We start from the raw sequence: 16,333 nt of genomic DNA, 5'->3' as shown, positions 1-16,333 counted from the left end.
CCTCCCACAGTCCTCCAAAGTCACAACATTAGGTTGATTGTTGACTGTATGTAGATGTAAAAGTGAATGTGTGAGCTTGTTTGTCTCTATACATCGATCCTGTGACAGACTAGGCAGCCTGTTCCAGGGTGTAGCCTCAGATATGTGACATAACCAGCAGATGGATAGACTTTATCGATTGTTAGTGTTTTAAACCTGCAATAGTATTTCTGAGTCACTATAGGTGCTTTTTTTAAAGTATATTTTTTGGTCTTTTTGCCTTTATTGGATAGCACATGAGATAGTGTGAGATAGACAGGAGGGGGAATGACATGCAGGAAATGTCTGCCCGACACGGGATTCGAACCGGGGATGCCTGCGTTGAGGACTATAGCCTCTACATGGGGCGGCCGCTTTAACCACTGCGCCACGCACCGCCCCAGGTGCTTGAAATAGTTGATAAGGCAAACTTGTATCTCTGCTTTTGGTCTCCACCAACCTCTGAATGAAATACCTGCATGGCCTGTTAGCTCCGTTGTGTTTGACAGCTATTTGCTAACCATGATTCCAATGAGATGTGGGAAGCTGTGAAGTCTGGCCAAAATTCAATGTGATAACAAGACATACAGCATGGTCCGGGGTTAATGTAAGAATATTGATTAGATCTGCTTTAGGATGTTAATGTAATGAGTGAAAGTTACCTGCTGCCAACCACTCAAACAATGTATCTCAGCCAAAGAATAATTATGCTTTGTTCAAAAGCAAATATGATGAATATACTGTACATCCCTAACGCTAACCCAAATATGACACTTGATCTTCAAAGGGTTGCTTTTTTTTTTCTCTTATATCAGCATTTACTATAGAATATAACTTGCTTAAGTGAATGTCTGAGTCCAAGTAGTCAAAGTCATCCAACACACTCTCAGCCAAGAAGCTTTTTTAGAAATGGTGTCCTCCAAATGTGCCTCTGCTGAAAAATGGCCAAGTGTCAAATTAAAAATATGGAGCCATCAAGCTTGTGCCTCTATTATTGCTGAACGTTCATCAGTGAATTGGAAGCTACGATATGGATGTGCTACATTTATAGATGCTTGTGCTGTTCTAAAAAGTAAAAATAGATTAAATTGCTAGTAGATGCAAATGCTGTTATCACTGAAAATATTTTATAGTTACACAGACACACACACACTTATATACCCAAAGTTATATATTGGAGTTAATCTCTCTAAACTAAAGCCACATTATTCCTACTAATCTGACTGGATCCCAAAAATTGACTGATAAAAATGAACCATGAGACCTAGAAAATCCTCAAGCCCAGTGATACACTCACTCCATCATTGACACTGACTGAATACACTGACTGAAAACAGGTCCTGATCAATGAGGAGACAAATGTGAACAGTTATACAGGGCGACTTCACCAAAGGGCCCTCTGCGCTGCTCAGATCTCTCTCATCACAAATGAAATCAATGCACCAACAAAACAGCATTGATTTCTCCCTCTGATCATCATGAATCTGCTCAGGAGAAGGAGCCTATTGTCACTGCTTTGGTCCACATCTGGCTTTGTGTGGTTAGCAGCCTGCATGTACAGACAACCTGCTGTGGTACAACTGGCAACTCAATATTTTGAATCTTCTTTGAGATTTCTGCTCCAAGCTAAAATACTGAATAGTTTACTTACTGATATTACAATGATGTTTTGTCTTTGTCTGTATCCAGATATATGCACGTGAACCTGAGAGGATATTTGCAGTCCACACAAAAAGAAGTGGATGTGAACGTGGCAGTCATGTAGGCTTTAGGCTGATGTGACTAAGCAGTGGGGACACTCTGATCATCCCATTACAATAATCTTAATAGCAAGATGCGTTTCCTTCCTGTAATGTCTGCAGTCAGGTCTCTTCCCCTCTGCTGTGAGCAGTTATCTGTTTGACTCTCTCGCTTCAGAGGTTAGAACCAAGCTATCTGTCACATTTGGCAGCCATCTAGATACTCGCCCGAAGGAACCATAAATTCAATTCTAAATTAAAGGAAGTCTTCAGTCTATATACGCACAGTTCACATTTGCTTCATTAAGGAGAGGCTAGAAACATGGTGCACGGGCAAACCCCCACTGGCCTCGCATTTTAATGTCATTCATCCAAACATCCAGAGGCCCTTTCGTTTTGTTTCTGCACTCAACTTTTCATACAAACACTAAACAGTTTTTTCTTTTTTTTCTCTTTTCTTTTCTTTCCTTGTCGTTTTTTTCTATTTTGGTTTTAGGTTTTTAGAAACACTGGCAAAAACAGAGCCTGCAATTCTTCCTATATTCATCCCCTTTAAAAAAAAAAAGCAATAAAACTTTGACTAATGAGAACATCCCTCACAGGACAGTCAATTACGTAATGAATTTATTGATGCTCTGTCCAACTTGCTGCACGGCATCTCGGAGAGCATGATGTCAGCAGTGCCTGCACCAGGAAACAGGAAAGTAGTGTGCATCCGAAAATAGCACAGACATCCCTTAACATTATGAGGTCTGTCTCACCACCAGAAGACCAAAGAGTGGTTTGCGTAGCATTAACCTGTCATGTTAGAGAATTACTGCACATATTCCAACATCACCTTGTCTTCTTTGCCTCATTTCTAATTTGTTTATGAGTCACGCTCCACATTCAGTGCAGCATCAGTGTGAAACAGTTGCATATTATATGGCATTTGGACTCCAACCAAGCACTTACCATAATAATTTACTCCGAAGCAACAAATGGCTCCTCACATGCATCTGCTCGTTAGATTACTGACATGTTTTTCTCAAGATACAAAGCTCTTTAAAAACCAATGATGAGTATTTTCAAATGAAAGAGCTTACTCACATGTAGGTAGAACTACAGTGACAGTAACATGTGGGTGGGTGGGGTGTCTCAGTTAAACGTTTTTAAAATAGGATTTTCTGTCTTTTTAAAGGTAACAGACCATCCACATCCACTGGTGATGGAATATAACATCCCATGGTTTTGACTAAAACTGCTCTCGTCTTCAATGTTAGATTTTCATCACTGAATTGAAAGGTCTTCCCATGGATCCTGCTCACACTATGCAGTGTTTTAAAGGTTGATACTGTATATAATCCTCAAATTTTTTACTGGGGTTGGGGTTATGTAATCATGTTTTTATTCTTCTCAAAATGCAATATAGATCAATTATATAAATAATGGGAATTAGCATGATCCCCTAAAGCTGGTTCTGTTTTGCAGTTCACTTCACCATACCAGTAAAACACATATCACTCATGAAATTTTGCAACATTTCATTAAACTGATGCTGTGGCTTCAGTCAATCTGTCAATTCTGAACACATTGGAAATGACCAGGCTGGACAGCAAGAGCCTCAGCGAGAGTATTTTAATTAATGAAACCCTTTTCTTTCACCCACTACTGCCCTGTCATTGATTCAGTCGAGCTATCCTTTCTCAGGCCTGCAAACTAAGAGGAGGGGTGCAATCAATACACTTCACACTTATTTCAAGACTGGAATTTGCAACTCAACCTTCAGGAAGAGTAAAATGTAAAAGGCTTGGTTTCATTCAGAGGAGTGACGTAGCAGATGCTGGCTGATGCACGCACGTGTCTCACCGTAAGAGTGTGAACTCTTAGACTTGATGACCCATATAGACTCTGAGCACCATCAGAAAATGACAGTGTGTCAGGAGACCTCTCAGGCAGAAGCAAAAGGTTTTGCCCCATGACACTGTTGAGATGTCAAAACACATCTCCAGGAATGGTAAATATTCAGCAAAATCACAGGCACTACTCTAAAGACAAGAAGAATTTCAAGGAGTTGATCTTTTAGGCAAAGATATTGAGAGTAACATAACACACACACATACAGTACACACACACAAGAGTAAATCAAATTCATAGATTGAAATATTTCAAATACATTTAATCTTTTCTGGTGAGGCTGAACTGGCCACTGAGGAACTGAGGATGAAGGGGGGGAAGATAAAAAATGAAAATTTATGCAGGAGAAAGCACAAATGCAAGCAGATGAAATATGTGAGCAGCAGAAGAAAGAGCAAAGGCAATGAGGGGGGGGTTTCGGGTTGACAACAGACAGAGAAAGGTAATGAGGGAAGAGAGTTGGGTTAATTGCTGGATGGGGTGAGAGAAAGAGAGTGAAGAGGGGAGGAAAGGGAAGGCCCGGGTGCAGTGTTTTCTGTCCTGTCACATCCTGAGGAGCCCCCTGAGAGCCGTGGGAGCGCTGAGCTGCATCACGACCTCTTCTCTGATTTCATGCTTTGATGCTCTTCGCTCTTAGCGGTGCAAACTGTTTGAGCGTCGCGCACAAAGAAAAAAGAAAAACGGTTCGTGTTTTATTCATTGATACTATCATACAAGAACATGTCTGGTGCACTCTACGTCTATACCGTGCTACCTGTCTGTGTTTGAAAAATCTTCTCGTTCGTCTCATTGCAACTTATCTCGTCCCCTCTCTCCTTTTTTCCCTCACCTCTCCTCGCCCCTTTCTTTACTCCATCTCTCCGTCTCTCAGCTTGCATCCTCTCCTATTGCTTTCCAATTTCTTGGCTCACTTCTCATTTTCCCTTTCTCCCCTCTTCACACCTCGTCCTCCCTGCTTTCCCCTCTCATTTATTTGCCTTAGTCTTCTTTGCTCCACTGTCATCAGCTCCTTTTACACTGAGCAGCGTGTAATCACATTTGTACTACATCGTGTCAGTTTGATCGGATTCATGCCTCCGTCCTCTGCCACCTCCACAGAAAAAGAGATGGAAGCTTTTTGTCATATTTAAGTCATTTCAGTGGGGGCAGGATTTCAATGAAATCTATATGAAAGTAACCTATTGTAGGGCTGAGAGTGCAGGGTTTAAAATGACTCACTCAGCACCAGTAATGATCCAACCTTCATTACATTAAAGAGTGTGGATAAATCGCATGAAATACAGCCATGCCATGAAGCTCTGATAAGTGTGAGCTGTTAGACATGGTTTACTTGTGGCTGATATTGCTGGTGGCAGCAGGTTTGGTCCATATGCGTGCTCAAATGCACACACACACACACACTCAGCCCCGTCACACACTCCCCCATCTTCCTCTTCCCACACAATGTGGAGCTGCACTACTCAAGTAGTGTAATCTCTGCAGTGACGCTGCGATCTTACTGCAGTTTAGCCACGCTCAACTGCCCCTGGACCACGCAGCTCCACATCACCATAGCCTGCCAGCTGGCTCATACAGACAGGGAGAAAGAAAGAAAGAAGGAAGAACGATAGGAAACAAAAAAATAGACAAAAGAGAGAAGTAACGTGGAGATGGAGCTTTGACAGGAGACGGCGGGTGAAGCTGGGACACAAAGAAAGCAAAACCAAAGAAAGAAAAGAGGTACGAGCAATCAGAAGACAGGGAAGTGAGGATGGAAAAAAGAAGAGGAAGATGGAGAAAGTAGAGCGGAAGCGAGAAGGGAAGGGGACGTATTGATGGTGGGGAAGGAGAGGTGGCTGTAAATGAAAACGAGGAGAGACAAGTTGAGAGAGTCAGAGGGAGAAATGAGGGGAGTTTCAGCAGGGAAAAGACAGCCTAAGAGAACAAATAAGTAATGATAGGGTGATGTGTTCCCATTGTCTGAGATGATAGCTAAGCCTCTCCCTCACATTGTTGGTGTGCTGAATACCACCAATCTTCCACCTCTCTGATCCCATCCACCCACACCTCTCTCCCCATTACTCCTCTCTAACTTGGCAATCTTTCTGCTTCAAAGTTGGTCCTCCTCCTCTTTTTTTCCCCTGTTCATCACACGTATTGCGTTTGCACAGCATTCATCTTCCCTCCTGCTTCTTTCCTTCCCACTTCTTCTACTCTTTTGTAAAGTGTTTACAGCAAGCCACCGCCTCCTACACCTACCCCCAGCTCTCCGTCCGTCATTCTCATGTAGCGTTAAGGATTCCTGCAAGATCTAGATACTTGTGGGACCAAATTGAATTCAGTAATCTAATCAGCATTTTAGTCACCCATCCCATCCCATCCCATTCCACTCAGTCCATGCAGCTTGTGTCTGTCTCTGCCTGTAATATGGTTAATGGAGCTGCACAATGCAACTGGGAGTCCAGCTTAGGTAAAACTAACCAAATATCCAAAGCTCATTGTTAGACACCGTAATTAAAATGTTTTCAGACTCTAAAGGGTTAGGAAAATATCTTTAAGAAAGTAAGGAATTATTTCTTGAGTACTTTTTCTGGGGGAAAAAATATTTGTTTCGAAACTATTTGTTTTGTAGGGGGTTTCAGGATATTCACCTCAAGAATATCCTGTTCCACAGTGGCTGTATCAGCAGACACATGCCTCCTCTTAAACATCTGGTCACTCACAGAAAACTGGTCTGGCAAGAATTCGTAGTGCAATATAGTAACCTAATCAATACTGTAAATCCAAGTGCCTTATTTTGGAAGTGTTACTGAGCTTCCCATTAAACAGTGATATGCAGTAAGACCACCAACTTTTTAGTGAGAGCCCACACCTTTTTCTCACAAAAAATGAGTCTGACTATTACAAATAATCAAAATACCATCTGTGGAAACTATGAAACTATATTGTTTCAGCTTAAATTGGACTTTGAAAGCAGATATCAGTGGAATGTTTTTGTTAATATAAGTCCTAAATAGTCCTATTTTCCGTCAGCAATCACTTACATGAAGTATTTCAGCCTAAACACGAGTCTCTCCGTCACTCTGCTCTGCTGTAACCCGAGGAGAAAATTTTCCTTGTGGGATACAAGTGTTATCCAATGAGGGGAGAGAACGGCATGAAGGGCTGTGTGTGCAGCCAAGGGATGCGCGTGAATGTGGTGACGTAGCACGAGGACCAATTGATGCCTGACAAGGGCGGGGGCTGCTAACTCATGGTGCGTTCAAGGAAACTCGTACTTTGTGTTTTTCCTTCCTGTTAAGTCATACCAGTTCGATCTGGTACGAGTTCACGGGTCGGAAGTTACGAGTGGCCGTTATAGGGAACTTTCACAGACAACAGGACGGTAAAAACACGAGCTACGGGTTACCTGGAACGCTACCAAGTCGTAGTTGTGACTTGAAGCTGTAACTTACGGTTTCAAAAGCCTGCCTTGAACACAGCATTAGCCGAAACGGCCGTGCCGCTGTTATCTGCTTTAATACTTGATGATGTCTCCGAGGTCCAAGTCTTTGTTATGCACCTGCTCATACAAATGGACAAATGGAAACATGTAGCCTATACATTGGCCAAGAAATAACCCTTTTCTTATCTGAGGAAATTAAGTTTATCTGCTCATGGATCCCTTATAAAAAGCCTACGTATTTCTTGTAACCCCAACCCCCAACTCTATTTACATTTAGATTTAATCACTCACTAAAGCATCAGTGCATTAGGAGATATTGGCCTGAGTATTAAGTAGTACATCTGTGGAATAACTACAAGGAAGATCGATCGATGCAGTAGATGATTTTTCAGAAATAGCCAGGTTGCAGCAGAAAGTTGACTGTAACCTGTGGCAACAACCAACCAGTGGGAGCCATGGGCGCTGCAGTGACATGGACGTGACCTCTCACCGACTTTCCACGTACGGATTCTGCCAAGTGCAGTAAATTGAACATAAAACCAAGCTGCAGGTAACGCTGCTCAAACTGTTTCTGCATCTCAAGGTGGGTGGTCTGTGGTCTGTGACTCCTGAAGGCTATTCTTTATCGCCACCACCAGACCACTATGAAGAGGACATCTTATTGTAAGGCTGTCATCGCAAAATGTGAACCTGCACGGTTAAATAAAGGTTATATAAAAACGTGAAAATCACGTGAAAATCGAGACCACCCTAATCAAAGGTATTCACAGGTTTAACTGGCTGTGGTTTTATTTCTGCACTTCAAGGCAGTAAAATATTACCATGGCACCTGTAAAACATCCACTCACCTCATTTCGTTGGCTGTAGTTAAGTGTAATTACTCTAGAAAACTCCGAATGGATAGCAGCAAGGTCATAGTAATCATGTAGGCTATGCTCAGACATGCACACACACACACACACACACACACACACACACACGCACACACAAAAACACCAATCAAGTTCACCTCAACAGGGAGGAGCCTTGGGGCAATCAGTAGGAAAGGAAAGGAGAATGGGGGAGGATGGGAGAAGAAAAGAGCGGCACATAGAATGGAGGGTGAGAGGGAGGGATGCTGGGTGAGGGAGTCACGAACAAGGAGAAGCAGAGCGTAGCGCATGAATGCCTGCGGGACTTTGCTTGGTTAGAGAGGAGACGGGTTTACATGGATACTTGGAAGTAGACAGAAAAACGAAGTTGCTTGGTAGACAACATCTTGTGGGGATTCAATAGTGACTGCCCACAACTATTAACTGTTTCATCGTGTCCAAATGATATTTACGCTTCCAATCTCAGCATCCGATGAATTTAGTATCACATACTGTAGATGCAATAAAGCAATGATTTTTGAATTTCTTTCAAATGTAACATAGTTAAATAGACAATCGTACGTATACTACATACTGTATTGTAACTCGAATTAAAATTATGGTGTAGAGAGATTTTACATCTGGCAGGTTGTGTTGTGTTTATTATTTCACACGTTCACCAACTCTAATCCAAATTCTTTAAACTTTGTCAAAACTTTCAGGCTCAAAGAGGCCTTGCCGTATCCATTTTGCATCAGATGATGCAGTACAGTTGATGTATTGTCATGTCTCTCTGTGGCAGTTAGTATCTACGGGCTCTGTGCCTGATTTAATGTCCTCGCCACTCTGGCACAGACACAGTGAGTCAGCCCCCTGTACACAGCTCTGTGGTGATGGATTATACACCTGCAGCCACGGGCCCTGCTGGGACTCCTGCTCAACACGCAGAGCACACAGGGAATACTAGCTACACTCTTAATCCTGATTCGGAGACCAGTGGACCGAAACCCCTCATCCATGTGAAACACAACTATAGGATAAAGTGACACGTACAACGCAAAGACACAGAACTATTCTTTTGTCTTTTCTGTCAAGCAATACCCCACAGGAGGTAGTGTGGCCTTTTACTCTAGGAAAGTGACAAAATTAGTATATGTACACTAAAATTACCTCCTTAAGGATATAATAACCTATATGTGTGTCTCCTAGGTAATAGTCAGTATGTACAGTATGATGCATGACAATTACACCTCTACATTAAAGGGTGGCCAGACCACCAGAGAAATAAAGTTATTTTATTAGGTTACTCCCCTGCTGAGCCAAAAACGTGCATTAATACGACTGTTAAAAATCATATACTGATGTTTGCCAGCTCATCCTGTTTAGTTATCCATCCCACTGATTAAATAATGTGATCAGATCATGTGGAGCTAGAATGGAAGCAGCACCAAACACAGGCAAAGCTACATTTCTGCATTACCTTCCTGGTAAACATGAACTGAAGTATTAAAAGTTCTTGCATGGTATTGTAGAAACGTCACTCACACACACTTGAACACACACAAGGGGTCTCTTACCTAGCCATCCCGAGCTGGAGTTGGGCACGCACATGTCTGTCTCTGCGCTGGGCAGCACAAAGCCCACCACGAACACCTCCACCCCATCTGACATGAGCGCCAGCCCGAGTACCAGGAACAGCTGCCACTGGAACCTCCCGTGGCCACACTCCTGGATGATCAGCTCGTACTGCTGGGCCAGCTCCTCCTCGTCGGCCTGTCTCTCCTGCTCCAGCTCCTTTCGGTCCCTTGTGGCGTCTGACATCGGCTGCCCCAGCGCCACCTGGCCCTCCTTATGCTTGCTATCTCCCGCCGAGGGGATCCCCTGGTACTCGCCCTCGTAGATCTCGTCCTCGTCGTCGTGGCCCTCTGTGGCATCGCTGGAGCAATCCTCGTTGTCACGGTAGCCCTCTCCATCCTGCCTCGGAGGGTTCCGGTAGAAATCCTCATCTCCATCCTCCTCATCCTGGAATCGGCTGTAGTTGCGTTGGGACGAGTACTCATCCGTAGCACGGTCCACCGCCTTGTTGACTTTCTTTGTTGCATGCCGCTTGGCCTCCTTGACCATGTCCTTGGCCCCCTTAACCAAAGAAGTCCTGTTATTGTAAGTGTCCTCCATTCTGGCTCCACTGGTTGGTCTTCAGGGGGTTTGAAAGGATACTTTGAAGTAGCAGAGAAGAGGGAAGAGGGGCGAGGTGATGGGAGGATGGAACGAATGGTGAGATCAGTGGGTCTCAAGATGCAGCAGGGAAGGAAACTTGAGTCTGAAGTCACCACAGGAGATAACCCACAATGGCTGTGGCAATCATCGGCCGGGCTGAAAGAGATTGGGGAAGGGTAAGAGACAGACAGACAGATAAAAAAAAGAGGGAGAAAGAGGAAGAGGAAGGACAGGGGAGAGATTAGAGAAAAAAGAGAAAGAAAGTAAGAGAGAGAGAGAGATGATCATCAGATAGTGCCTGTAACTCATGTCTCCCCTGCTACATTCGTAACTATCCCAGACTAACAGGTGACATCACACCGACAGCACATACCCTCTTTAATCATTCACTTGCCATTCTCCCAGGCCTTTTAATCATCCGGAGTGATGTGAAGAAAAGGGCTTTGGCAGTATAGCTTTCAGTTTTTATTCAAAATGAACATTCAATTTCTAGGGGCGCTCTCCTTGTTTTATATTTCATGACTCGGCCATAGTTTTGAAGAGATGAGCATTTTAAACGGAGATGCTGAATCTGCTGACTCATGATCAGCTCTGAGGAACAGAAGGTAATAAACAAGGCTCTGCTCGAAATCAATTTGCCCCCAATAAAGAGCTGGTTTATTATAATGGGAGTGACGATCCAACCAGAACGGCACTGTCATATTTAATCCGTGCAAAGAGAGGAGGAAAGAAGAAATGGTCACGTGTGGACACACAGACAAACGCAAACTCAGACACACTACAATACAGGGACACACACTCAAACATGCAGTGCGTGAGTGTGCACATGGCAGCATGGATGGGGAAACCCTTTCCCATCTTGGCAGACCGACGCTGACGGGAGGGAGACCCCCCCCCCTCATCCCCGAGCCCAACACTGAATGATGCAACATGATTTCATGCAAGTGTTCAAACTGTGATCCACAGTTCATCATCACACTGCCTCCCCTCCAGCCTCTTTATTTCATAATGTGTCTTAGCACAGACTCACAACTATTATCAAATTAATACAAAATAATGATAATTATGAAACATTTCTAGATAAAATGGGATTTACACTAGGATGGTCAGAGCTGCCCACTGTCTCGGTGTGTGTGTATGTGTGTGGTCAGTCATAGCTGTCAAGTGTGTGTGCTTCCCATGTGTCTAGGAGCTGCTCGCCACATCCGCTAATGAACACTGAAGCCTTGTCAGGAGGACACAAATCACAGGGCCAGCTCCAGCTCCCATAATGCCATTTTACTGGGTAAAATGACACTGCTGATTCAAGGTGACTCCACTAATCCCCTTTGGCTCATTGGATGACTTCTGTGGTTATGAGCACGCTCCTTTACACATGGGCCGATAATGTTGTAATACCTACACTGACACGGGTGGCGCCTCAGATGTTCTCAGGGGTGATTCATAGCTACAGCAGCTATTCAGCAATCTGTTTGTTTCTTTTGTCTCAAAGCAACTGTCGCCTGAATCACTGTCGGGGTACACAGTAAACATTCAAGATGTTTTTATATTCTGAATTCCTCAGTAGACAAGCGAACTGCCAGCGGCATATCAGAGTTCGAGGGGTGTCACTGAACTGATGCCATGTATTGTTTTGGGATCGTGTGTCTTTTTTCTTCTTTTTTTTTAAACTTTCAACAAGCATGCACATACTCGCACACACACCCGCAAAAAGGAGAAGCATCCTCGTGGAGCCTGCCTGTCAGAAAATAAATGGAGTGTGTGTTGAGGCTCGCTGTCAGTGGTGATGAGGCTCAGACGACACCCAAGCACACAGACGACGACCCCACCTGACCACAGCTGACGAGACCCCGACAGCACAGACAACCCAAGCAATAAGAGCAATCATATTCGAACCACCAAGACTTTCTTTTTGTATCTTCCCTATTTCTTTATTCATTTTCAAGTTCCCATTTCAGTATTTATTGCTTCCACTAATGCCTAGTTGTCAAAAAAAGATTAAAAAAAAAATTAATAATAATAACCTGCATTTACAGACCACGTCAGTAGTCCCTTTTCCAACCTATCGTGGTCTCCAAGGCCTCAATGTCAGTCAGCACATCCCTTGTTGTAAATATTCATACTGATAGATTGTTTTCTATTGCACCTGTGTACAAGTGACCAATTTTTGATAATAAACCAACATAGTGATGAGGGAAAGCATTGGAATATGAAGAAGCTTCATCCACACTGAACCCATAGTATAGCTGTACTCTATAATTGGTTATAAACAGAGTTCATAGTGTGTGTACTGTTGCTGTGAACCATGTGAGGACGGCTGAAAATAGGCCTTGCTCTGGCAAATACCCTCTGTCTCCATGATGGATAATGGCCCTGCTTTCCTTCAACCTCTTTTAAATACTGAAAAAACACTGGGTCGGCTATCACTTGGCCCCAAATCTCCTCTTGCATGAACATGAAGACAGATGAAGGCATTAGAGTTACAAGAGTTTTAGCCACATATCCAACTCAGGGCAAGCAATAGGGAAAAGTAAAAAAAAAAATTAAAGCAAATATCTGGAGTGTGTGAATTAGTAGCTCTGTCCATTTTCACACTCTTTCATTGCTTATCATGGATCATTAAAGTAGGCTAATCAGCATTTTGACAGAAAAAAGAAAAAAAGAAAAAAATGCAATATCACATGTATGTGAATGGTGATAATAGTGGCCTAATATACAGTATTAGTCCAAAGAACTACAATGATGCAGTAAGGGTTTCCTGCAAGCAGCAAAAGTCATCAAAAGGATTGATGTCAGCACTGCTGTTGTCCAGCAGTCACCAAATAGACTGGTGGTGTACGGGCACGCAGGTTGTTAGAATAGGCAAGAAAAAATCAATCCTGCTCCTAGAATTTCTGGCTGCTTAACCGCTGGAGGAGACAAATACTTAATGTTTTTCATGGGAATTTGAAGGAAAATCAATAGTGCCTTTTATTACTTTTGGCAAAGTGCAGTCCGGTAGTCCAGACATTGGCTCTTACACTGTCCAAAAAAAAAATTAATCATGCAAAACAATTAAGGTGACCCACTCTTTTTTTAAAGACTCTCAAATTGTTATTAAATCTTACAATAAATGCACCTTTGCGGTAGTTTCCTACCTTCTGTGCTTATTTTTAAATACCATGCACAGCATTGAGAGAGTTTATGTCCTCTGGATCACAAAATCACAAATGCTGTCCGTCTCGGTTTGGTTTGACGTGTCACCGTCCTGCCCTTTCAAAGACATGCACAGACAAGCACAGTGGCTCGGCGGCTGGTTTGTTCTATTAGCATCAGAAAGAGCAGGTCCAATCTCTAAGTGGGCAGAGCCGCATGTAATCCCATCAATACGGAGAGCCCATGACCTCATCTGGAAGGCAGAGGCCCAACCCGCCCAGGACGTCTTCCGTTAGGAGATTTCATCAAACACTGATGCCATTACTGTCTGAGTGGGGAGGGAGGGGGGGGGGGCTTACGGTAGAAGTATTATTAATAACAGAAGAAGTGGTGGCTGGATGATAGAACTTAAAGGAAGTAAACCAATAGTTTTAACAATGTATAAATAAGGGGAATCATGTCACCTCACAGAAACTTAAACCTCACATCATCTCTGCTCGACAATCTAAGCTCCACCACAGGTGATATAATCACAACGTAATGTTACATTATGCAGATACACACATAATACACCTGTCCATACATAATAAAACTGGAGCAGGTTGATATTGGAGCTGTAGCACTGTTAATATCTGACTTAATTTACTCTGTGCAATGTTTAGCTGTGGGAACTGAAACTAATAAAGGATAAGACCATGTGTGTGCACAGAATATGGCTCCATTTCATTCATAAATTGCTCATAAATTTGCACAGAAACTAAGAAAACAAGTTTTTGGAGTTATCGATAAAATAAAAAAAATTAAAAAATTCCCATCCCACACTGAAGAGGAGTTGCTCCATTTTTCTCTTTGCATCAGGCTGATGTCTGTTTGATCTTCTTGGTAAACATTACAGCCTTGTCTTTCTGCCCTGCCAGACCTCACTGCTGTCACAATTCAGTGTTTCTATAAGATATGTTTAAAACACAAAAGATATGCAGCAGGCTGTGATGATGACAGGTATATATAAATACACAGTAGGCCTATATATACACCTGTCAAAACACAATTTTTGTGTTGCGGTTACATAATAGCACTGATTTGGCAAGGGATGATGGTGTTGTTGTTGTTGGGTGTGTTTTTTTCTAACAATTAATTGCTCATTCTGGTTGTTTATGCTTAAAATTAACAAAGTTAGTCAAATTGACAGGTCAGTTCCTTTCACAAGGTTTATAATTTTCTGTCACTCTGGCAGACACACAAATGTCAAGGGTAATATTAAAGCCGATACAAACCACTGATTTTGACTTACCCCTAAAATGATGTGAGACACAATTTTTTGTAAGCCTTTCTCCACTTACAGAGTCCTTCCTTCCATTCACCTATATGAAACACTGGCATAGAAAAAGGTTAACCACTTAAAATAGCTTGTGTGATGCTGCATCACTTTAACTAACAAAATTACAGGTCAGTGTGGCTGCTTGAAGGAGCTGTTATTGAATGCAGAGGAGGGGTGTTCTGAATCACAATGAGATTCTTGTTTACCATGGCAGGAAAAAAAATCTACATCAACTTGAAATCAATGATAAGTGGGGCCAAAGGAATGAATTGTGCAACCTGCGATCACTTCACCTCATCTCACACTTATTCTCTGATGGAGGCCCTCAGCGCTCACGCAGCAGGACTACTACAGCAGCCTTCACATTGCAAACAAAGCACTTTGCCACAGATTTCCAGTTCACCGGCTGTGTGCCTGTCAATCGCTCACTGCCTCTTGAGGTGCAGTTCACGGTTGAGTCAGTTGCCTGCTCCTGCATCCTCTCCTCTTTTTGGCGGCAGTGCAGAGTGCTTTAAGTGCCCCAGGGCAGGTGGCTGGATTGCACTACTACAGCATGCACAGTCCGCAGCCAACAATCCAAAACTCTACTCATGCCAAGGACAAGTATTCCACTAAAAAAAACACATGCTGCTGACCAAAACCCATACAACCCATCTATAGCTTACCAGCCACATTTCAGATAAGCAAATTCACAAACAGACCTCATTCATGTGGCTTGAAGTAGCCTAGACATTTTACCCCAAGCTGCACATACCATCATGTAATTGTGTTATGAATGAATGAATGAATCCCACAGAGAAAAATATATTAAACTTACTACATTATATGGTTTCTTATTTTTGAATCCTTCTTTCAGGTTATTGTCATAATTTCTCTTTGCTCAGAGAAAAACACTGCATAGCAAGAATCAATCTAAACTTTTAACAAATGATGTACAAACTTATGAATAAATAATGAGGCATCAGCGAAAAGATGCGAGAAACTTCAGCCACATCACTTGTAAACCCCGGCACAGATGATTATAGAGTGAAACAGAATACACTGTTTTTTTGTAACTCAGTCAGCATGTTTTCAAGAAAATACAAAAAACAAAAGTCATCACTTACCGTCATTTATGGCGACAAGAGTGAACTGAGCTGATGGTTACCCATTGCACCAGACTGGAAAACAGATAAAAGAGAGAAAAAACACAAGATCTTGTTGGCTTTGTTGTTGTAGAAAAGGATCAGAGGTAATTTGCCAGCGCACGACAAAGCTTTTTTTTTTTCCTCCTCTCCCCCGATGCGGTCCTCTCGCTGCAGCACTTCAGGAAAGGAGAGAGGGAAAGAGAGTGATGGTGGTAGGAGGGAGGGGGTGGGGGGACACGAGGGGGGAGTGGTGTGTGTGGTGGTGGTGGTTGGGGGGGGGTAATCAATAATTGTATTTCACCGAGTGATGCGGGTAATTCCGTCTGATGGAACAATCTAGTTAGGTGACTGAATGACGCGCAACACTGCAACGCATGAATGCAAAACAGACAAGAGGAGTCGGTGAGTCTCCGTTCACTTGTACCGCAGACCACTACCACTGTTGGGCAACGTGAACAATGACTATTGTATCAGAGCTGGAGAGTAGTTCAACCATGATAAATAACCACAACCATAATAATAAATGGGCTTTCTGATCAGCCTATGCAAGAGAGCAAAACTTTAACGTTTGGGCATTCCTAAAAAGAAAAGAAAATTATGTTTGTGAA

At 42.9% G+C, this 16,333-nt stretch overlaps 1 protein-coding gene across 1 annotated transcript in view; it reads right to left on the bottom strand.

The window, feature by feature from the left end:
• The window catches only part of sv2ca (synaptic vesicle glycoprotein 2Ca), a 30,089-nt gene extending 14,174 nt beyond the window's left edge, over positions 1 to 15,915 (bottom strand). The window contains exons 1-2 of the mRNA XM_085787015.1: positions 15,705 to 15,915; positions 9,506 to 10,301 (exon numbers count right to left, since the gene is read on the bottom strand). Coding sequence (XP_085643141.1) covers positions 9,506 to 10,103 — 598 coding nt within the window. The 5' untranslated portion in view covers positions 10,104 to 10,301; positions 15,705 to 15,915. The remainder of the gene's footprint in view (positions 1 to 9,505; positions 10,302 to 15,704) is intronic.
• Between the last annotated feature and the right edge of the window lie 418 nt (positions 15,916 to 16,333).

This window comes from Trachurus japonicus, chromosome 9, assembly GCF_045865225.1.
Source record: "Trachurus japonicus isolate A0001 chromosome 9, Traja_1.0".
Taxonomy (NCBI): domain Eukaryota; kingdom Metazoa; phylum Chordata; class Actinopteri; order Carangiformes; family Carangidae; genus Trachurus; species Trachurus japonicus.
Note: the sequence above shows the minus strand (reverse complement) of the source record. Positions and strands in the feature narration are given on the sequence as shown.